Genomic DNA, 23,936 nt, shown 5'->3' with positions numbered 1-23,936 from the left:
CCACCTAACCTGCACGTCATTGGACTGTGGGCAGAAACTGGAACACCCAGAGGAAATCCACGCAGACACAGAGAGAATGTGCAAACTCCACATCGGCAGTTGCCTCAGGGAGGGAATTAAACCCACGGTTCTGCCACTGTTAACCACTGAGCCAACATGCCAGCCATCTATTCTAGATGATACTACTATGAGCAGTTTATTTACTCGTAAATGCGACGGAATGCTGTAATATAATGCTTATGTACAGAGAGAAAGAAAGAAATGAACAAATTAAGGTAAAACTAGACACTACAATGTTATATCAACAGTACATCCAACAGTCCAAAAAGCAAAAGTAGCTCATTCAATCCCTGGAGCCTATTCTGTCATTCCACCTGATCTTGGCCAATCTGGGTTAACAATATTACTCAATTTTGGATCTTTTAATGATTGATAGCCTTCAAGACATAGACGTCTATCGCTCAGAAAAAGGCCCCTCAGCCCATCGATCCTGTGCTAATCAAAACCAAACATTAAACTATTCTAATCCCATTACCCATCACTTGGAACCTACACTTTTAGAAATAATTACCATTAGAAAGAACACAATAGGACACTAAGAGAGAGAAAGTCATAGCCTGTTTTTACTTAGATCTCACAGAAATAGTCATTATTTTGGCACACAAGTGGACATCTTCAATTTAATTTTAAAATTTCAACACGCACTGAAATGACATTGTGCAATAGAAATCTATTACCTTGGCATAGACACAGCTTTCATTCAGCATCCAGTAAGAACAGTTGCGTTCACACATTGGGCACATACGTGTTTCATTGGCTTCACAGATCTCCTTACTGGAAGATCAAGACAGAAGGAATCAGTCAGTATCACTTCAAGGTGCATTGTGTAAATCTGAATCAAAACATTTCCTCAAGCACCTATAATCATGTACCCCTTATACCTGAATGCTTTTTGTCATGCACATGACAAGAGATTTGGTATTTTGAGACAGTGAACAGAATACGTGATGTCTTGGTTTATACAGCAATGTTTATGTTAGTGAGGAAACTGCTAGTGTGTATCAGAATAACATCACAACACAGAATAACTAACCACAGACTCCAGCCAGCTGAAAGCACTGTGACTGAAAGTGGAATGATCAAACTTGAGGATGGTCACTTGGTCAGAATTAAAGGAATTACTCGGACGGCTGTAGGACTCAAGGAGATGACAGCACAGCAGGGAGGATGTGGCCATGAATGGACTGCATAACTTAGGATGAAAATGTTAAAATGGAGGCTATACTTAACTGGGAGCCAATACAGATTAATGAAAAGTGTGAGGTAAACAGGACATGGTGCACATGTATTGCAGGTGGAAGAGAGTGAGATGACCTCAAGTGTACAGAGATAAGAATGAGAGACTAGCCTGTCGCACATTGAGGTAATGAGATAAAGGAAGACTTTGGTGGGGCGGTGAGGGAGGGAAATCTAAGCAACAGATGAGCTATTGGGGCAGAGGCAACATTAAAGATGTGGAAATGAATGGTCTTAGTGATGGTGTTGATATATGGTGAGAATTTCATCTAAGGGCCACCTGTGACAACCTCAAACAATTGAGGGAGTCAGGAGTGAAGTTCAGTGAGACGATAGACAATAATTTTGATCTTCCTAATGCTTGGTTGGAATAAATTTCTATTTATCCAGTACAGGATGTTGGGTGAGCAATCAGATCATTTAGAGGATGGGAGTGTCTGAAAACTGAATCTGAGCGTTGTGTGGAAATTAATACAATGCTTGATGCTGATGCTGCCATGAAACAGCATTCAGGTGAAACATGGGAAGAGGATTGAGGATAGGTCCTTGGGAGATATCAGAGGTAATGTTGATGCAATGGAATGAGATTACAGGGGCTTCTCAGCTCTGACTGGATAGATAAGAATAGGACAGTTGGCACTTGCTCCCCTACCCCAGCTGGGCAACAGTAGAAAGAGTTAGGGAGCAGAATGGTGCAGCCAAACTTGTTAAAGGCTGCAGAAAGGTTGAGAAGATCAAAGAGGGATCATTTACCATTGCTCCTGTCAACTTGAAAGTAATAAGCAAGTCTTTGACCCTGTGGCTCAAATAGCAACCTGAGAGGCAGGATTCAATCACTGGTTTCTGGGAAAGATAGGCACAGATTAAAGTAGTGGCAGCAAGGACTTCGGACAGGAATGGGAGGTTGCAAATATGGTGATGATTATCAAATTACAAGGGTGGAAGACGAAAAGGAATTTTGAGGAGAGGGGTGATGGCAATGAATTTGAAGGAGGTTGGAGGGAGAGGGTCAGTTCCTGATGGAAGATTACCATTAATAACACCAATTAGGAAGGGAAAGGTGGACTGTAACCATTATGTGACACAACTGTTGGAGAAATTTGACCAGATTGAGGAATTGTGTTAATAGACTTGTTTGGAAAAACTGAAATGCTACAGATTCATCACTTGTACTTTATCAGAGCAGCTATCACAGAACATTGCTGTTGTTATGACATGGGGTAAATCCTCCTGCTTAATTTAAACCATCAACATGGAAAAGAGTCATCCCGTGCAGTATTCTGTACAGATTTGAGAGGCCAAGCACTATTTAAAGTAAAAATTAACAATTTTATTTCTTGAGGTATAAGAGAGAATAACTAACAGCTATTTACAACTCCTTCCCCTAACCTATCTTTTATTTTCCCTTCTATAATACTAGTCTGGTCAAACCCCCCCCCTCAACTACGATTTACCAAAAAAATCAAGGTTTCAAAACCAGCCCGCTGTCAAATCTTCTCTTTGCAGATTTTCTCTACAGGTCGGTGTCGTTGTTTTTCTCTGTGCAAACTCCTTCTCTTGACAGGCACCTCTCAGACAGTTCTGACTCACAGTCGACATCTGTTGGCTTTATTGCAGTTCTCCTCCCAACTGTTCAATTTTCCCTGATATTATTCCCCAAAGCATCAGCTTGTGTCACTGGCTTTTAAGATTGTCAATATACTAAATTCAAACTTGACTGGAGTTTGACATTTTTCAGGGTATAATTTAAACTGATCGGCCTAATTCAAATCTGTTTTGTCATTTCCAGGCAACCCAGCTAATCTAGCTTTCAACCAAGTGTTATTTTGTTACCTTATGGAGAACACTGGGTGCTGTCAGGGAGTTCTGCCAGCTTTTAACTCTCTTAAAGGTACACTACACCCACATCTTCATAGCACTGTCATCCATATGAAGGGTCCCTAATCTCACCTACAATTCGCATGACTGCATATTGTAAGGCAACTCAGCCCTTTCTTGAACTTTTAAGGATCTGATTTTTTTTTTCCCTTTATCCTTTCATGGGATGTTGGAGTTGTTGATAAAGGCAGCTTGTTGCTTGTTCCCAACTTCCTGGCAGTCAGAAATGTATCCATTTATTCAAACTGTTTGCTTACTGTCTGCAAACCATGTTAATACACTACCCCCAATCCCATGTATTTTAATTTTACATATTTGCGTCATATGTGAGACTCTGTCGAAAAGTGGACTTTGTCCACTGATTTTACCATTACACCACAACCTTTTCATGACCATTCCATTCTCGCCCGACTGTACTAAGCTTGCCAGTAGATGGCCGAGGGTTGGGGGGTGGTGGCGGTGACCAAAATGGGAACCAAACCAAAGTTGCCTTGGCAGCTCTTGTATACGTCAAGGGAAATCAGCCTGGGAACTGCGAGATATAATCTGAACAGAGAGTCAGCCCCATCAGGCATAATGATGCAGGACAGAAAATGACATTATTCATTACATTGCCAAAGATGAGTTAGAATTTGGTGATAATTCCCATGAAACCTGAACAGCAGTCATCAATCATCATTAGACATGTAGTGCAAGACTGGTGAAACTGCTGTAGCAATTTCAAGTATGATAGCAGTGTGTTTTTTTTTTATGAACAGCCTGTAAATTAACCCATTGGCATTGATGAAACAGAGCAAAGTGGGATATAAAGCAACTCAATGTCAAAAGGATATGGAGCTCAAGAGAACAGGAACAAAAGGTGGAAGATGCAATTTAATAATGATCAAATAATTAACATGACCATAATAAATCATAGTATAGTTTTGTTTTATATGGAAAATGATTCGAAAAGAAATCTCAGCTTTCTGAAATGCTTCTATTCACTTATCAGTATCAGATTTGTTGAATGCATTAAGGCAATTTGGGTCTAAATTTTTAATTGCAAAAGAGAAATTCAAAAGATCTTGCATAGTTGATGTATAAAGCAGTGTTAAGGTATGCTCTGGAGTGTGGAGCCCAGTTTTAGTCACCTTACATCAGGAGATTATTGCTATGCTGGTGGTTGGCTACGGTACCGATCAGCATAACCAGTTCTGACAGTAACAAATTCAAATTTTTAAAGGTTAAAGAATCTCATATGATTTGGAGAAAAGAATCTGAGACTTTAAAATAAGCTAATCTAATTTTCAAGATTCTGAAAGAGTGTTGACATGTCTCCAAATATAATGTGTGTTGTGAAGGAGTCAACTATAGTCTCTAATATCTACAATCGGTACATTCATTCACGTGTGATCTGAGATGACCAGTACATTCCACATTGAAGAGCTGCATGGCTTGTCATTTCCTCCTTTCAGCTTCTCCCACTATGCTGGCTGATAATCTTTCTCTATCTCATCCTGTCCAGTACCCATTCCTCTTACAGTCTCACTGTGTTTCAAATGATCACCACTGCATCTTTTCATCTGGTCTTAGGAATACCTCTTCTTCTCCCTGCCAGTCCGTTCATGTCACCCTCTCTTTCCCTGGAACAGATAGCAGTACCATTTCATGAGCAACTTGATTTCATGCTTCCATAACCTATGCTGAACTCCTGATGTGCTGGTTCTTGATCTTGTCCCTTTTCTTTACGCCACAAAACCAACTCAGCAGTTGCATCCCGTTGGTCTCACTGTTGTTCCTCTGTACTTGGCAATGTTACTGTCTCCACTTCAGAACCAGAAAGACTGGGTTCAAGTCTCACCTGCTCCAGAGGTGTGTCATAACATCTCTGAACAGGTTAATTAAAAATACCTACCTCTCTACTTGACGGTGTCCAGGTTTCTGAACTGTATTATAGGACCAGTCTCACAAATGTTTTGGATACTTTCCTTTTCAGTTTCAGCAATACTTTTCTGTCTAAGAAACGTTAATGTTTTGCTTAATTTCTTTTTCTATACTTCCAACTTTTTCCACCACTTGAGACTGCTCACTTTCCCCAAGTTTTTTTCAAAAATTTCTTCCATGGGATATGGGCATCACTGGTGAGACCAACATTTATTGCCCATTCCTATTTGTCCAGAGGGTAGTTAAGAGTCAACCATGTTGCTATTGGTCTGAAGTCACATTTAGGCCAGACCAGATAAAGATGGCAATTTCATTGACTTTATAGAAACATATAAAATTATGAAGGGAATAGATAAGATAGAAGCAGGGAGGTTATTTCCCTCTGGTGGGTGAAACTAGAACTTAGGGGCATAGCCTCAAAATAAAAAAAAAAGGAGGAATAAATTTAGGACCGAGTTGAGGAGGAACTTCTTCTCCCAAAAGAATCTGTGGAAATCTCTGCTCAGTGAAGCGATTGAGATTACTTTGCTGAATATAATCAGGGTCCTCGTGACCCTGATTATTGAAACTAGATTTCAGATTCTGTATTTTTTGACTGAACTTAAGATTGACATTTTCCGTCCGGAAAGAACATTAGTGAACCAGACGGGTTTTCTTCTGACAATTAGCAATAGTTTCAGGGTCATTGTCAGGCTCTTAATTCTCGAAACAAACAGTCCATAATTGGGTCTTTGGTCTCCCGATCTTCGTACTCTTGTCTTCCAGTCAATGCCAAGGAGAGAAATCTGGGGCCACTGTCCTTCTGTTTCTGCCCTCCTTAACACCCATCCCTCCCCCTTCTGCTTTATATGCTTCAGGTGCCCAGAATTTGGAACCTTTATCACAGCGAGGTTGAAGAGTATTACATAGGTTTCAAAAACAAATTCTTTGCTTTTGTGCCCCTTGTCTCTATTCATAAAGAAATCAAGGTTTTCAGAATGATACACGTCAGACAATCACACACAATGTAATCATTCATATTATGCTACCAGCTGTGCTCCTTTGTAACTAGCTCTGTATAATACCCAGACAGCAACATCCAAAATACTTGAACCTCACAAGCACAGAGACTGTAACCTTATTTACAAATGAAAATATGATTAGATTCTCTACAGTGTGGAAACAGGCCCTTCAACCCAACAAGTCCACACCACCCCTCCGAAGAGAAACCCACTCAAACCCATTCCCCTACCCTACATTTACCCCTGACTAACGCACCTAACACTGTGGGCAATTTAGCATGGCCAATTCACCTAACCTGCACATCTTTGGATTGTGGGAGGGGGAAACCCACACAGACACAGGGAGAATGTGCAAACTCCACACATTGAACAGTAACATATATGACTGGCTTAACAAGCTTAAAATGACAGAACCTTCTTGAGTATTAGCACCGATCTGCAAAAATTTGCTACTTGTATCAACATAAGTGGGCTCTGTTACCAGAAAAGCTACACTTCGCACTGAATGATAAATATTTTCTCATTTTAAATTGATACAAACAATACATATAAATGCCTATTTCAGTGAGGCGGAACTTATAAAAGCTTAAATACTCATACCAACAGATTCAAGAACAGCTTCTTCCCTGCTTTTATTAGACTGCTGAATGGACCTCTCAAATTTTAAATGTTATCTTGATCTTATTCTCTGTGCACCTTCTGGGCAGCCGTAACTTGTTCTGTTCTGTTTCCCTAATGCACCTTGTATGGTATGATCTGCCTGTACTGCATGCAAAACAAAACGTTTCACTGTACCTAGGTACGTGTGACAATAATAAACCAAATCAGAAAAGAACAAGGCACTGCAGATACAGAAATTCTGACAATTGAACAGAAAAGGCTGGAAAGGGACAGCAAGCCAGGTAGTGTCTGTGGAAAGAGAAATGGAGTGAATGCTGTAGGTCCATAATATGAACCAGTTCCGATGAAGGGTCATGGTGGTCTCTTTCAGTCATCATAGATGCTATTAGACTTGCTGAGTATTTTTAACACTTCCCATTGTTACGGGGAACAAAATTAATGTCATCCTAAAAGCAATCAGATTACTCATTCCACCTCAGCAAGAAACCGAGCTGCTTAAGATTTAGTTTGGAATGACATTAAACATGAGTTTCCAAATTAAAACAAAAAATAATGTATGAAGAAAACATAAACAAGTTATTTAACAAAACAAAAGCAATAATTCTGAAAATAACAAATAATTCATAATTAAATGTGCCAAACAGCAGAGATTACTAATAAATCGTTCCTTTCTGTTTCACTTAACAGAGCTGGAAAGAGCCAACTAGGCTCAGGTCCTAGTTACTAAGCAATGGGGAGTGGACTGGGGCCAAGTTCAGCAGCTGGGTTTAACTAACACCTACTCTGCATACTCCCCTGGTGGCACATGTTCGCAGTAGGACTTGGCAGAATTCAGATTGAAGTTGAGGTTAAAGTGGGTTAACTTTCAGCCTTGATTTTCCTCATCTCCCTACTCAGAGTGTAGGTGAGGGAGGGGCTAATTATATGTCCACAATGTCTTTGTATCCAGTTCTCTCTGACTCATTCACACAAACTCCTCTCTCTCTCTCGAGCATTCCCCCGCCCTCATGCCCTCTCTCTTATCCCCATTACCCCCAGTTTATTTCCCCATTCTCCCCCATTCCCACTGATTCTCCTTGTCCTCATTCCTCCCGGCCTGGGTCCCCACCTCTCACCTTCATTCCATCCTCTCACCCTTGCACTCCTCCCACTCATTCACCCCCTTACTAAGCCCTCTCTAGCTCTCACTAACACCTCCGTCACACTCACTTTCTCCTCCTTCAGCCACTCTCACACCTTCCTCCCTTTCTCTCACTACCTTTTGCCCTCACATACCCCTCGCCCTCACCCCCCACCCCATTTCTGCCTCCCTCACTCCGTTCTCACTCCCTCTCATTCTTAATCTTCATCTTCATTCCACCCATTCTCTCTTCTCTTGGCCTCACTCCCTCACCCTCACTACCATCGTACTCAGCACAACTCCCCCACACCCTACTCATTACACTCACCCCACCCTCACACTTCCCACCCTTACTCCTCCTCCCTCTGCCTCACTCCCTCACTTACCCACCTTCAATCCACCCACATCCTCACTCTCACTCCCCCAATATCCTTGCCCTCAGTTCCTTCACTCCCTCACCCTCAATCCCTCCCCCTCACTCTCCATCTCTTCCGCTCTATTGGATCTTACTCCCCCTCCCTTTCCCTCACTCCGTACCCTCCTCACCTTCACTCCCTCTTGTACTGTTACACAACAGTGACACTATTGTCAATGGACTCAGGTGCACCATTGAATAAGAGAAGGAGAGGACAATAGAAACCAAAGGCTTTGTGAGAGTCAACTCAACATAAAGACAGCATGTGCTCCACAAACCTCCAGTCAGTTCTGAAAGAGAGTGAAGCAAGCAGCACCAGAAACTGCCTGATTGGAACAGCTCATGAGTAGAGCAAGACAAGTTATACTTGGGGCAAAAGTGAGGACTGCAGATGCTGGAAACCAGAGTTTAGATCAGAGTGGTGCTGGAAAAGCACAGCAGGCCAGGCAGCATCTGAGGAGCAAGAAAATTGATGTTTCAGGCAAAAGCCCTTCATCAGGAATAGTTATACTTGGCAATTTAGTGCCAAATTGGCCAATGATTGCTGCTGTTCAGAACACTGGCTGAGTCCCCTGTCAACCAGGATGATTCATGCAAGAGATTGGCTGCTTTGGACACTTGTCATCCTAATCATCAGGTTAAGTAACAAATGAGACAGGGCCTCCCCGAGAATGGGCTGCAGTCACTGGTATTGTGTACATGCCCATTCCCCAGCGCCCTCCCCCCCACCCCCTGAGGATGTGCTTTCAAAGTTTCCCTCCCATTCTTCAGAGACTCCTTCCCATCATCCCCCCCTCACACAGCTGAACATCATCTGCCAGCTACATAAAGCGTACAGCTCAGCAAGTGACCATTAATCCCAATTACTTTGCATTTTCACCCCACTCCACTACATACACTGATATAAGTGTCTGTCCTCTTCTTTTATTCATTTCCATGATGTGGGTATCACTGGCTAGACCAGCATTTATTGCCCATCCATAATTGCCCAGTGTGCAGTTAAGTGTCAACCATCTTGCTGTGGGTCTGAAGTCACATGTAGACCAGTCCCAGGTCAGGACAGCAGTTTCCTTCCCTAAAAGACATTAGTGAAGCTGATGGGTTTCCCTGACAATTCTCAATGGCTTTTCATGAGACTCCGAACTACAGATGTTTATTTTGTTGAACTCAAATTTCACCATCTGCCGGATTCAAACCCAAGTCCCCAGAACATTGTCAGAGTCTCTGGATTCATAGTCTATCGATAATGCCGCCATTTAAATATAGATAACTCTCGGGTTGGACACTGGGCACAAGAATACAAGTTAAAATGACAAGATTACAAAGAAGAGGGCATTGAGAAGGTTTTTTTCTTTTACTCAGAGGGTTGAGAACCTTGGTATTCTCTACACAGAAGGCTGAGGAAGCTCATTCTTTGAGTATGCTTAATGTAGAGATTGATAGGTTGACGTTTGCCAGTGGCTTACAGGATTATGAGGATGAGATGGGTGAAAGGCATTGCACTGTTTGACCAGCCATAATCAGATTGAATGGCAGGACAGGCTCATTGGACTGAATAGCCTAATCCTCTACCTACTAAGAGGTCTTCACAAAGGGCAATAGATTTGTAGAACAAGCTAACAGGACATGCAGTTGTAGCAAATAATGCAAGTGAATTTAAAAGGAGTTTTTGGAGATCAAAAATTGGAGAGATGGTGAAATAAATGGTATAGTGAAGTCACCCAAACATCCAGAATTGTAACTGATATCTGAGATTCAAAAGGGGAATTCTGGATGCTTGGGATCTGGATAAGGGGGACTCCACTGTTAATTGCAATTGAAAGGGAATAAAGAATCAGATACTTTAGTAAAGCTAGTTCAATAAAAGGTAAATTATTCTATTCAAGACTGACCTTATGAACAAAGATAGAATCATCTTAAGCAGCCAGATATTATAGTATTTATGAGTGGTCCTGGCTGCTCATTTTTAAAAACACACATTCATTTGCAGTGTTCCGAAAGCTAGTGCTTCCAAATAAGCCTGTTGGTCTAGAACCTGGTGTTGTGTGATTTTTATTTTTGTACATTACTCAGCAGCTGAAAATGTGTTGCTGGTAAAGCACAGCAGGTCAGGCAGCATCCAAGGAACAGGAGAATCGACGTTTCGGGCACAAGCCCTTCCTCAGGAATGAGGAAAGTGTGTCCAGCAGGTTAAGATAAAAGGTAGGGAGGAGGGACCTGGTGGAGGGGCGTCGGAAATGTGATAGGTGGAAAGAGGTCAAGGTGAGGGTGATGGGTCAGAGTGGGGTGGGGGCGGAGAGGTCAGGAAGAAGATTGTAGGTTAGGAGGGCGGTGCTGAGTTCGAGGGATTTGACTGAGACAAGGTGGGGGGAGGGGAAATGAGGAAACTGGTGAAATCCGAGTTCATCCCTTGTGGTTGGAGGGTTCCTAGGCGGAAGATGAGGCGCTCTTCCTCCAACCGACGTGTTGTTGTGGTCTGGCGGTGGAGGAGTCCAAAGACCTGCATGTCCTTGGTGGAGTGGGAGAGGGAGTTGAAGTGTTGGGCCACAGGGTGTTGGGTTGGTTGGTCCGGGTGTCCCAGAGGTGTTCTCTGAAGCGCTCTGCAAGTAGGCGGCCTATCTCCCCAATATAGAGGAGGCCACATTGGGTGCAGCGGATGCAATAGATAATGTGTGTGGAGGTGCAGGTGAATTTCTGGCGGATATGGAAGTTTCCTTTGGGGCCTTGGAGGGAAGTAAGGGGGGAGGTGTGGGCGCAAGTCTTACACCTCCTGCGGTTGCAGGGAAAGGTGCCGGGAGTGGAGGTTGGGTTGGTGGGGGGTGTGGATCTGACGAGGGAGTCACGGAGGGAATGGTCTTTACGGAACGCTGATAGGGGAGGGAAATATATCCCTGGTGGTGGGGTCCGTTTGGAGGTGGCGGAAATGACGGCGGATGATATGCTGTATGTGGAGATTGGTGGGGTGGTAGGTGAGGACCAGTGGGGTTCTGTCCTGGTGGTGGTTGGAGGGGCGGGGCTCAAGGGCTGCTGAAGGCTTCGGATTTGTTGCAGGTACTGGGTGTCCTGGTTGGGTCCAAATTCTGTTGGTTGGAACGTAGTCCGGAGTCCATGTGGAATCAGTCGGTTCCGTAGGCAGGTGCTGAGGAAGGCGATGTGGCTGTGGTAGCGGGTTTGTTTGAGAATGTGGCTGAAGAGCTTCTGTGCAGAGGAGGTGACCTGGGGGGTGCAGTGAGAGAGGGACTCACTGAAATCCTTGTAGAGGGAGGAAGAGAGCTTCTTCAAGGAAGGCATCCTTGTAAGAGGATTCGCAGTAGGTTGAAATCTTTGGGGAGAAAGTGAGGTCTGCAGATGCTGGAGATGCAAGTGAATTTAAAAGGAGGTTTTGGAGATCAAAAATTGGAGAGATGGTGAAATAAATGGTATAGTGAAGTCACCCAAACATCCAGAATTGTAACTGATATCTGAGATTCAAAAGGGGAATTCTGGATGCTTGGGATCTGGATAAGGAGGACTCCAGCATCTGCAGACCTCACTTTCTCTCCTACATTACTCAGCAGTAATGCATCAGGTTCTCCTGGCTAATACTCCTCATGCGATTGACACATTCATGAAAGAAACTCCAACATTCCCCTGGGCTTTCTACATACTGGAGACATTACTGTAATCAGGATCAACTTCTGATAAAGGGACAGACCCCCTTATTTCCTAAATGCCGTGCTCAAAAACACTGGCAGCTGTTCACAGCTCAATAAAGCAATAAGACAGCTGTCCTATTGTCCCGTTACTTACTCAAGAACTGCAAAAGCTTCCTACCTTACTTGACTGGACTCGGTTGTAAATAATCCGTAAAGAAATACCAACAAGCCGACCAGGGCAGCAGGGATCAGCATTCCAGTATACCATCCCAACCATGCAAAATACAAGCCAATCTTCTCACCAAAGTATCGCCTGTAATGAATGACACGACACTATTAGCATGGTACAACATTGTGCAGGGTTTTGTCTCCTGGAACAGAATGACTGCTGAATGTTGCAAGTAACGGACATAAATATGCAATTGAGCTAAAACAAATTCACACCTTAAAAAATGTCAAGAGGCTCTGTAGGTTTAATTTCATAGTCTACAAATACAAGTATGGACAACTTTCGCAAGTTGTATTCTTAAGATAACAACACCTCCCACCTGCTCAATTTGTATTGCCTGCTAAATGCGAGGTGCTGAGAAAGCAAATCTTAGCAGGATGTATACACTTAACGGTAAGGTCCAAGGGAGTGTTGCTGAACAAAGAGACCTTGGAGTGCAGGTTCATAGCTCCTTGAAAGAGGAGTCGCAGGTAGATAGGATAGTGAAGAAGGTGTTTGGTACGCTTTCTTTTATTGGTCAGAGTATTGAGTACAGGAGATGGGAAGTCATGTTGCGGCTGTACAGGTCATTGGTTAGGCCACTGTTGAAATATTGCATGCAATTCCAGTCTCTTTCCTATCAGAAAGATGTTGTGAAAGTTGAAAGGGTTCAGAAAAGATTTACAAGGATGCTGCCAGGGTTGGAGGATTTGAGCTATAGGGAGAGGCTGAACAGGCTGGGACTGTTTTCCCTGGAGCATTGAAGGCTTAGGGGTGACCTTATAGAGGTTTACAAAACTATGAGGGGCATGGATAGGATAAATAGACAAAGTATTTTCCCTGGGGTTGGGGAATCCAGAACCAGAGGGCACAGTTTTAGGGTGAGAGGGGAAAGATATAAAAGAGACCTAAGGGGCAACTTTTTCACACAGAGGGTGGTACGTGTATGGAACAAGCTGCCAGAGGAAGTGGTGGAAGCTGGTACAATTGCAACATTTAAAAGGTATTTGGATGGGTATATGAATAGGAAGGGTAGGAGGGATATGGGCCAAGTGCTGGCAGGTGGGACTAGATTGGGTTAGGATACCTGGTTGGCATGGACGGGTTGGACCAAAGAGTCTGTTTCTACGCTGTACATCTCTATGACTCTATGACTCCAATAACCTGCTCAGTGACACCCAGTTTGGGTTCCACCAAGGCCACTCAGTTCCTGATCTTATTACAGCCTTGGTGCAAGCACGGATTAAAGAGATGAACTCCAGAGGGGACATCTCTGCAGGAGTTCCTCATGGTACTGTCCTTGGCTAAACCATCTTCAGCAGTTTGATCAACAATCTTCCATAAATCATAAAGACAGAAGTTGGGATGTTTGTTGATGATTGCGCAATGTTCAGCATCATTTACAACTCTGCCAAAACTGAAGCAGTTCTTGCCCAATGCAGCAAAACATGGACAACATCCTGGCTTTGACCTGACAATCCAGCCCACTTGACTGACATCCACAGAGTGCCTCCACCACTGATGCTCAGTAACAACAGTGTGTACCACCTGCAAGATGCATTACAGAAATTCATCAAGGCTCCTTGGATAATACCTCCAAAACTACAGCCACTACCACCCAGAAGGACAGCAGCAGTGAATACAAGGGGGTGGGCAGCACGGTGGCACAGTGGTTAGCACTGCTGCCTCACAGCGCCAGAGACCCGGGTTCAATTCCCGCCTCAGGCGACTGACTGTGTGGAGTTTGCACGTTCTCCCCGTGTCTGCGTGGGTTTCCTCCGGGTGCTCCGGTTTCCTCCCACAGTCCAAAGATGTGCAGGTTAGGTGAATTGGCCATGCTAAATTGCCCGTAGTGTTAGGTAAGGGGTAAATGTATGGGTATGGGTGGGTTGCGCTTCGGCGGGTCGGTGTGGACTTGTTGGGCCGAAGGGCCTATTTCCACACTGTAAGTAATCTAATCTAAAAAAAAAAGGGAACATCATTCCTTGCAAATGTCCTGAATTATGAATATATCACCATACCTCCATTGCCTCTGGGTCAAAATCCTGGAACTCTCTCCTTAATTGTTTTTATTACTCCAGACTACATATTAACTGAATATATAAACGTCACTACCTCACCTTTTATATGCTGATTATTATTCTGCACTTATTGTTTATATAGTCAAGTGCAGGCAAAGTACTGTGGATCAAAATCAACTTAGTTTGGTTAATACCATTCTGCTGAAAAATGTGTTGGTGGAAAAGCGCAGCAGGTCAGGCAGCATCCAAGGAGCCCGAAACGTCGATTCTCCTGCTCCTTGGATGCTGCCTGACCTGCTGCGCTTTTCCAGCAACACATTTTTCAGCTCTGATCTCCAGCATCTGCAGTCCTCACTTTCTCCTAGTTGATACCAATCTGCTACTTGTTAAATGCATATATTTTATTCCTAAGAAATGAGATTTACTGAAGTAACCTGCTGAAAGGATTTTCCATTCTTGGTAACAGCAATTACACAAAACAAATTGACAACTTGGTAATTGAGCAAGGCTCTCTTCAGAGCTGCAATAATCTCTTTATCTTTTAAATCAATCTTTTTCTTGACTTATTTTACTTTTTCTTTGTGACACTTTGAATCTTCGATTCATCATGTCATAGAGATGTACAGAACAGAAACAGACCCTTCGATTCAACCCGTCCATGCCAGCCAGATATCTTAAATTAATCTAGTCCCATTTGCCAGCAGTTGGCCTGCCTCCTCTAATCCCTTCCTATTCATATACCCATCCAGATGCCTTTTAAAAGTAGTAATTGTACCAGCCTCCACTATCTCCTCATTCATAGATCATAGAATTCCTACAATGTGGAACCAGGCCCTTCGGCCCAACAAGTCCACACTGATCCTCCAAAGAGTAACCTACCCAGACCCATTCCCCTACATTTAATCCCTGACTAATGCACCCAACCTACACAATCCTGAACACTGTGGACAACTTAGCATGGCCAATTCACCTAACTGGCACTTGTGTGGATTGTGCGAGGAAACTGTAGCACCTGGAGGAAACCCACGCAGACACAGGGAGAATGTGCAAATTCCACTCAGACTGCCGCCTGAGGCTAGAATTGAACCTGGATCCCAAGCATGGTGAGTCAGCAGTGCTAATCACTGAGCCTCCGTGCCACCCATTCATTTACTTCTTTCTCAATCCTCGAAACTTGTGGGTTAAAGGAGTGGGCTGGGTTGGTTTTGCTGTTTCCCTGTGTCAATATCATCCCTATTGCCTCCCAGCTCATATTGTCAGCTTGCACTCCCAGGAACCTTTACTGCAACAAATCGCTCACTCAATCAAATGATTGGACTCATGCGACATCTGGATGTCTTGCACTTCAGCAAGACTTCTCACAATGACCGATTACATTTTTGAACCATTCGTAACTTCGCTTTGGCCTTTTGTGATTCTGCATGAGCGGCAGTCAGCGATGAGGTGGTAGTGGTCAGTGGAGAATGATGGCAACAACGATAGTTAGTAGCGAGCGGCAGACAGGTGTGGCGTGTGCCCGATGGAGATCAGCAGTGGTGGTCAGCAATGAGGGTGGCTGGAAAACACAGGTGGGGTCTTCACCCAGCATAGGTGAAAGTGAGACCTCTTGGGAACAAAGGCAGGGTCTTCACCCAGAGCAGGGGAAAGTGAGGACCCTTGAGGAACACAGATGGGATCTTTACCTAGAGCAGGGGAGAGAGAGGCGTCTTGGGGAATACAGATGGAGTCTTCACCCAGAGCAGGGGAAAGTGAGGCCCCTTGGGGAACACCGGTGGGGTCTTCACCCAGAGCAGGGGAAAGTGAGGCCCCTTGGGGAACACAGGTGGGGTCTTCACCCACAGCAGGGGAAAGTGAGGCCCCTTGGGGAACACAGGTGGGGTCTTCACCCACAGCAGGGGAAAGTGAGGCCCCTCGGGGAACACAGGCAGGGTCTTCACCCAGAGCAGGGGAAAGTGAGGCCCCTTGGGGAACACAGGCAGGGTCTTCACCCAGAGCAGGGGAAAGTGAGGTCTCTTGGGAAAGACAGATGGGGTCTTCACCAAGAGCAGGGCAAAGTGAGGCCCTTTGGGGAACACAGGCAGGGTCTTTACCCAGAGCAGGGACAAGTGAGACCCCTTGGCGAACACAGATTTGGTCTTCACCCAGAGCAGGGGCAAGTGAGGCCTCTTGGGGAACACAGGCAGGGTCTTTACCCAGAGCAGGGGCAAGTGAGGCCCCTTGGGGAACACAGGTGGGGTCTTTACCCAGAGCAGGGGCAAGTGAGGCCCTTGGGGAACACAGATGGGGTCTTCATCCAGAGCAGGGACAAGTGAGGCCCCTTGGGGAACACAGGTGGGGTCTTCACCCAGAGCAGGGGAAAGTGAGGCCCCTTGGGGAACACAGGCAGGGTCTTCACCCAGAGCAGGGGAGAGTGAGGCCCCTTGGGGAACACACATTGGGGTCTTCACCCAGAGCAGGGGAAAGTGAGGCCTCTTGGGGAACACAGGCAGGGTCTTCACCCAGAGCAGGGGAAAGTGAGGCCTCTTGGGAAAGACAGATGGGGTCTTCACCAAGAGTAGGGCAAAGTGAGGCCCTTTGGGGAACACAGGCAGGGTCTTTACCCAGAGCAGGGACAAGTGAGACCCCTTGGCGAACACAGATTTGGTCTTCACCCAGAGCAGGGGAGAGTGAGGCGTCTTGGGGAACACAAGCGGGTCTTCACCCAGAGCAGGGGAGAGTGAGGTGTCTTGGGGAACACAAACGGGGTCTTCACCCAGAGCAGGGGAGAATGAGGCCCCTTGGGGAACACAGGCGAGATCTCCACCCAGAGCAAGGGGAAGTGAGGCCTCTTGGGGAACACAGATGGGGTCTTTACCCAGAGCAAGGGAGAGTGAGGCCTCTTGGGAAAGCGCAGCTTGGAGCATCTGTAGCCCCCTGGCTTAGGAAAGGAGTGTCATGTTTGCATTTTAAATATTATTTCTTTATTTTCTACTTTCATATTAAGAAGACTGTAGTGCTGAAACTTTGTAAACTTATTTCTTTATTTATATACTTCTGTACCGATGATTTAATGCCCGGCACTTTATCTCTATGATGGAGCCGTCTGTGGCGACATTGCACACTTTTCACTGTACATCTGTACCCTGTACCTGAATACACATGACAATAAAATCTAAATCTATCTAAGTCTGGCTCTGACATTCACAGTGATGTGTATATCTTGAACATTAGCGTGATTCAGACTTTGCACAGTTGAGTAATACACTCTGTAGTTTAACATGTTTAAACAAGCTCAGGCATGTCAACACCATCCACAGGAACAATATATTAAAGTTCTGTAAATATAGCTTTGCTTCATATTTCAGTCTAACAGCAACTCATGTCATTATTTGTTTCGCTTTTGTACCACTGAAGTATTTATTTGAATAGGGCGTACAATTGGACTATTTTATACAAAAACATATCGTTTTGGTAAAATTACCACCTGTTGCAAAATTGGTAAAGATAATCTTTATTTTCATATATTCATTTATGGGGTAGCATCACTCATGAACCTGATGTCTGTTGCCTGCCCTTAAATGGCCTTAAGCTGAGTGACTTGGCAGCAATTTTGGAGGCAGTTGAGTCAGTCATATTATTGTTGATCTATCAACCAGGCCAGGTAAGGACAGCAGATTTCCTTCCCCAAAGGATGTAAATAAACTAGACAATTGAGAATAGTTTCACATAAAAGTAAAATACTGCCAATGCTGAAATGATGGAAGACTTTCTGGAGAAACCCAACAGGTCTGGCAACATCTCTGCAGAGAGAAACAGAGCTAACCTTTCGAGTCTGACATGACTCTCCTTCAGAGCCAGAACATTTTCCAAAGACGAGTCTTTCTTGCTGAAGATCCAACTGTAGTCTCAAGTTAAGGATCCAACATCTCATAGACCCAAAGGACTTTTTAAACTGTGTAAACTTTGCATTACATGGAACATAGAACAATACAGCACAGAACAGGCCCTTCGGCCCACGATGTTGTGCCGAACATTTGTCCTAGCTTAAGCACCCATCCATGTACCTATCCAATTGCCGCTTAAAGGTCACCAAAGATTCTGACTCTACCACTCCCACATGCAGCGCATTCCATGCCCCCAACACTCTCTGGGTAAAGAACCTACCCCTGACATCTCCCCTATACCTTCCACCCTTCACCTTAAATTTATGTCCCCTTGTAACACTCTGTTGTACCCGGGGAAAAGGTTTCTGACTGTCTACTCTATCTATTCCTCTGATCATCTTATAAACCTCTATCAAGTCACCCCTCATCCTTCGTCGTTCCAACGAGAAAAGGTCTAGCACTCTCAACCTATCCTCGTATGACCTATTCTCCATTCCAGGCAACATCCTGGTAAATCTTCTCTGCACCCTCTCCAAAGCTTCCACATCTTTCCTAAAGTGAGGCGACCAGAACTGCACACAGTACTCCAAATGTGGCCTAACCAAAGTCCTGTACAGCTGCAACATCACTTCACGACCCTTGAATTCAATCCCTCTGCTAATGAACGCTAATACACCATAGGCCTTCTTACAAGCTCTATCCACCTGAGTGGCAACTTTCAAAGATCTATGAACATAGACCCCAAGATTCCTCTGTTCCTCCACCTCACTAAGAACCCTACCGTTAACCCTGTATTCCGCATTCTTATTTGTCCTTCCAAAATGGACAACCTCACACTTGTCAGGGTTGAACTCCATTTGCCACTCCTCATTCCAATTCTGCATCGTATCTAAGTCCCTTTGCAGCCGACAACAGCCCTCCTCACTATCCACAACTCCACCATTCTTCGTATCATCTGCAAATTTACTGACCCACCCTTCGACTCCCTCATCCAAGCCATTAATAAAAATTACAAACAGCAGAGGACCCAGAACTGATCCCTGTGGAACTCCACTTGTAACTGGGCTCCAGGCTGAATATTTGCCATCTACCACCACTCTCTGACTTCGACCGGTTTGCCAGTTTTCTATCCAATTGGCCAAATTTCCCTCTATCCCATGCCTCCTGACTTTCCGCATAAGCCTACCATGGGGAACCTTATCAAATGCCTTACTAAAATCCATGTATACTACATCCACTGCTCTACCCTCATCCACATGCTTGGTCACCTCCTCAAAGAATTCAATAAGACTTGTAAGGCAAGACCTACCCTTCACAAATCCGTGCTGGCTGTCCCTAATCAAGCAGTGTCTTTCCAGATACATTTGTAATGGAGACTCTCCTTATTGTCTGCTTGATGTCATGTTTGATTATTTTTCTTCTTAGGCTTCGCAAACAAAAAAAATTGCTTTTCCTTATAACGGTGAAAACTTTGGTAATTTGCCCCTTCATTTTCTACTAAATTTCATTTTTAATGAGGGGTGCTAAAAAGGAGTAAAATATTTGTAATGACTGATCAAGGAGGCAGGGGTAGTATTTAAAAAGTGGGGACCTATTCACCCCTCTCTATCTGGTAGTAACAATGTGCTCCTGATGTTTATTATCAGACACTGTCACCCACTTTTGGACACTCACTAGGGAATTACGAGGTCCCCTGCTGATTTGATCGTCTGAAACTCAATTCCCCAGTCAGTGAAGCTGGTTGTGGTGAGGGACAATTGCTGGCATACTCATCGCTATGATCTACTTGAGTCCGAACAAACATTTTCTCATGATCTTTCAGCTTCTCCCTCTGAGCACGGGAATATCTCCACACCAGTTTGAAAACAGGACTAAATCAATGTCTAGGCTGAAATATTGATAATGGGCAAGCCATCAAAAATAGATAAATCAATACATTTTCTATTTGGACGCTGCATTTTCTCTTGGTCAGCATAGGTTTAATGCTAAATGCGCTTAGAACTCTTGTTTAAATACTTATTTTTTTACAACTACTATGTTCCAAAGAAAAATTGGACTCAGACTTCAATTATGTGAACATGCCTATTTCAGCATTACAGGAAATTCTCGCAACTTTAAAGCAATTTGCATTTCTGATAATCTCTTTTGTAAATTTAAAACTCAAAAGACATTAGGCTACAAAAATGGCACCATGAAATCTAAGTATGCAAATATTGCTATTAATATAAATATCATGATTCTTAACATGAATTCTTTGGACATATTTTTCACCTTCAGGATTAGATGAGAACAACTCAGATCCATGAAGATAATGTTCCTACCTGATAAGATCTAATGGCTGGTATTTATACCACATTCCCCATCGAGCCCAACGCTCATAGAGCAAGTGCCTGTGATTAAGTGCTCCATGTGTTTTGATTGGATGGTTGCTCTTGTAGCTTCCCTGTACAGAGAAATAGTCATTTAAAATTATACAATCAAATCGGTAAAAGGTTCTCACACAAAAACATATTGGGATTTGCAGAACAGAGAGAGAAAAAGAGGGAGATGTGGAAAATCTTTTCATCTTGCAGTGACAGAATGCAAAAATGCCAAATTTCAAATAACAATTGATCAATTTTTCTATTGGTAGTCCAGGGACTGTATAGTTACTTTCTCCATGGCAATGCCTCAAACAATATGCCAACCAATCAACACCTATTTCTCCTGTGGTATTAATTGTTAGGATTGTTTGAAATTTTATGAGGAAGTGCCGGTGTCGGACTGGGGTGGACAAAGTTAAAAATCACACAACACCAGGTTATAGTCCAACATGTTTGTTTGGAAGTACTAGCTTTCAGAGCACTGCTCCTTCATCAGGCAGGACCATTAAAACAAACAATGTATAGCACAAGATCATAGTGTCATGCAAATGACATGATATATTGAACAAACCTAGATTGCTGTTAAGTCTTTCCTCTTTTAGATTGGGTTGCAGGTTTCAATCCATTAATATAAATTCTGTCTTATGATCCTGCCCCACTGGCTACCTGATGATGGAGCAGCGCTCCAAAAGCTCATACTTCCAAATAAACCTGTTGGACTATAACCCAGTGTTATGTGATTTTTAACTTTGTTTTGAAATTTGGCATTCTTGCATGTGTCCTGATGAGTGCATAATTAAAAGCTGCAGCAAGATGTCTTTCTTTTGTGCAAAATGTACATTCTGCTCTATCAAATGAACATTTGTTGACATTTTATTATTGAAACACAGGACCTTATCTTAGAAATATGGATGCAGTACATCCTAATCATCTTTGGACAGATATGGTGTAGGAAATGGGGATAACTTTTGCAATGCATTTGAGACACAATGCTCGAAATGATCCAAGGTAAATTGATTTGAATGTAACAAAAACGCAGAACTGTCAACATTCTTAATTCTAAATTCCTGAGCATAATGGAGAATAATGTGTGCACAACGGGATTTGGCTGACACCAGTTAGTTGGAAGGAAGAACAATGTACTGGTCCACAGGTTTTGACAGATACAGGGTAGATAAATAATAAAGCACTGAAGCTTGTATAAAAATAAAAGGAAAACAAAACCCACTAAAGTTTTGTGAAACCTGAAAAGAACGATTTCACCAAGTGTTAATATCCTGAGATAAAAGAGAAAGTAGCAAAAATGAAACAATGCTACTCAGAATTCTCATGGAAGGCCATGGGATTAAAATGTCGGAGTTCTCTGACCCCTTTGGGAATGAGGTAGGCAAAAAGACTGACAGAGGTAAAAACAATGAGTGCAGATGCTGGAAACCAGATTCTGGATTAGTGGTGCTGGAAGAGTACAGCAGTTCAGGCAGCATCCAAGGAGCTTCGAAATCGATGTTTCGGGCAAAAGCCCTTCATCAGGAATAAAAAGGATGAAGGGCTTTTGCCAGAAACATCGATTTCGAAGCTCCTTGGATGCTGCCTGAACAGCTGTGCTCTTCGAGCACCACTAATCCAGAAAAAGACTGACAGGCCAATGGGGAAGATTGTCAGTGTAATGTATCTCGAATGCGTGGTAAGTAATACAGACTTTGTAGGTCAGATTCAGTCTACTTGGAAATCTGTCTCAGATGTATTTCATAGCTTAGACTACAACCTGTCATTACAGAAAGCTACATTTGCAATGTGCATGTTGTCACTGGAATCCATATTGCTACTGGACATATCGTTTCACCTCATCGTTAACTCAACTCCATATCTAGCTCTTTAAAGAACTCACACACTCATAGAATGGTTATAGTACGGAAGGAAACTATTTGGCTCATCGCACCTGCACGTTCTCTTGAAAACAGCATCATTCATTAGTGTGAATCTCCTGACTTTTCCCTATATGCCATGTACGCTATCCCCTGATAAATAATGCTCCCCTTGAATGCCTCAGTTGAATCTATCTCCACCACTTTTCCAGGCAGTGCACGTCAGGCACTAACTTTGTACTGTGCGAAAACAGTATGTTTTTGCCACATCATCTTTGCTTCTTTAAATCTATGTACTCTTGTTCTTGTGCCTTTTATAAAGGAACGCAGTTCATAATGTAATGGACAAAGTCAAGGGTGAGTTACCAATTGACAAAGATAAGAGTGTGGATACCAACCTGCCATAGTCCTATAATGCAATAGGGCTGCTCACTTATCAGAGAGACATGATGGTGGTGGTTTAACCTGAGGATTACTGCACTGCAAACAAGAGGATGGTATATATCATAGTAGGAGTATATATCACAGTAACCTGAGCCAGTGCAGGAATGAAACCCACATTGTTGGTCTTACTCTGCATTAAAAGCCATCCATCCAACCAACTGAGCTAACCAATTCCAACCTGCCGAACAGTTGAGCCAAACACATTTTCGGCTCAGCAGGGCCTGCAAACAAGAATAAGTAGGTGATCTTCCAGTGTGTTTAAGGGAGGTGATCCTCCGATATGGATGTTCCATGGTCACTAGAGAAGTCACCATCAGTGTCACAAGTATTCACTTAGCAACAATAGTTCTAAAACTACATAAATCCACCAGCCCCTGCCTAATGGGACCTATCTAACTCAGAGCTTTGTGCCACCACCCACCCTCCCCCCAATACAGCTGAACATTCATCGAGGGAGCAGTATCATGGAATTAACCACTAATTGGTGATGCTGCCCCCTGGTAGCACTGAGGTCATCACACTGCTGGTCCTTTGATTGGATTGGCAGCGGTTGGAGGTGGCTCGCTCTCCTTAGTTAGACAGCAGCGCCGGTGGGGGGCTCTGTTCATTGGACACTATCAAAAATCTTCAGATCCAGGCCTTGCCACCTCCCACATTTGGCCCCATCGACAGAACCTGCCGGCAATCAGCAAAATTCAGTCTGTTGGCTCAGGGAGGATATAAGTTAGAATTCCAACATGGCAGAGAGTGAAACTTAAATTCAACGAAAATCTGAAATAACAAAAATACAATCTGATGGCTCCACAGTCACGTGACTCATTACACTTCACGTAACCACTGTTGATTGTCCTAAATTGGTTCAGCAATGTCTTTAGGGAAAGAAAACTTGCCTGGTCTGGCCTACATATGGCTCCAGACCCATAGCAATATGGTTGTTCTTAAATGCCCCCTGGGCAATTAGGGATGGACAATAAATGCTGGCCTGGCCAGAGATACCCACGTCCTGGGACTGAATTGAAAAAACAAAGCTCTGGCTGTTTCTCCACAGATGCTGCATGACCTGCTGATTATTTCTGTTTGTAGCTTTGATTTCCAGTATTTTCATTTTGTATTAATGCTTAAACGAATGCGAACATTGAAGTCAAAGACAGTGGTATTGAAGTGAGCAGTGGGGCTGAAGTGCAAAGAAGCCAGCAGCACCTGCAGCGAGAGATGTACAGAAGATTCTGAAAGATATTATTCAGCCAGAGAGGCAAAACAAGTTGTGGAATGTCTTGAAAGCT

The 23,936-nt window shown here is 43.7% G+C and overlaps 1 protein-coding gene across 1 annotated transcript in view; it reads right to left on the bottom strand.

The window, feature by feature from the left end:
• ano3 (anoctamin 3) overlaps positions 1 to 23,936 on the bottom strand; it is a 571,317-nt gene that overhangs the window by 138,094 nt on the left and 409,287 nt on the right. The window contains exons 12-14 of the mRNA XM_087996305.1: positions 20,303 to 20,424; positions 12,068 to 12,202; positions 738 to 834 (exon numbers count right to left, since the gene is read on the bottom strand). Coding sequence (XP_087852431.1) covers positions 738 to 834; positions 12,068 to 12,202; positions 20,303 to 20,424 — 354 coding nt within the window. The remainder of the gene's footprint in view (positions 1 to 737; positions 835 to 12,067; positions 12,203 to 20,302; positions 20,425 to 23,936) is intronic.

This window comes from Chiloscyllium plagiosum, unplaced genomic scaffold (assembly GCF_037043375.1).
Source record: "Chiloscyllium plagiosum isolate Xiang-an unplaced genomic scaffold, Cpla_swu_hap1 HiC_scaffold_18, whole genome shotgun sequence".
Taxonomy (NCBI): domain Eukaryota; kingdom Metazoa; phylum Chordata; class Chondrichthyes; order Orectolobiformes; family Hemiscylliidae; genus Chiloscyllium; species Chiloscyllium plagiosum.
Note: the sequence above shows the minus strand (reverse complement) of the source record. Positions and strands in the feature narration are given on the sequence as shown.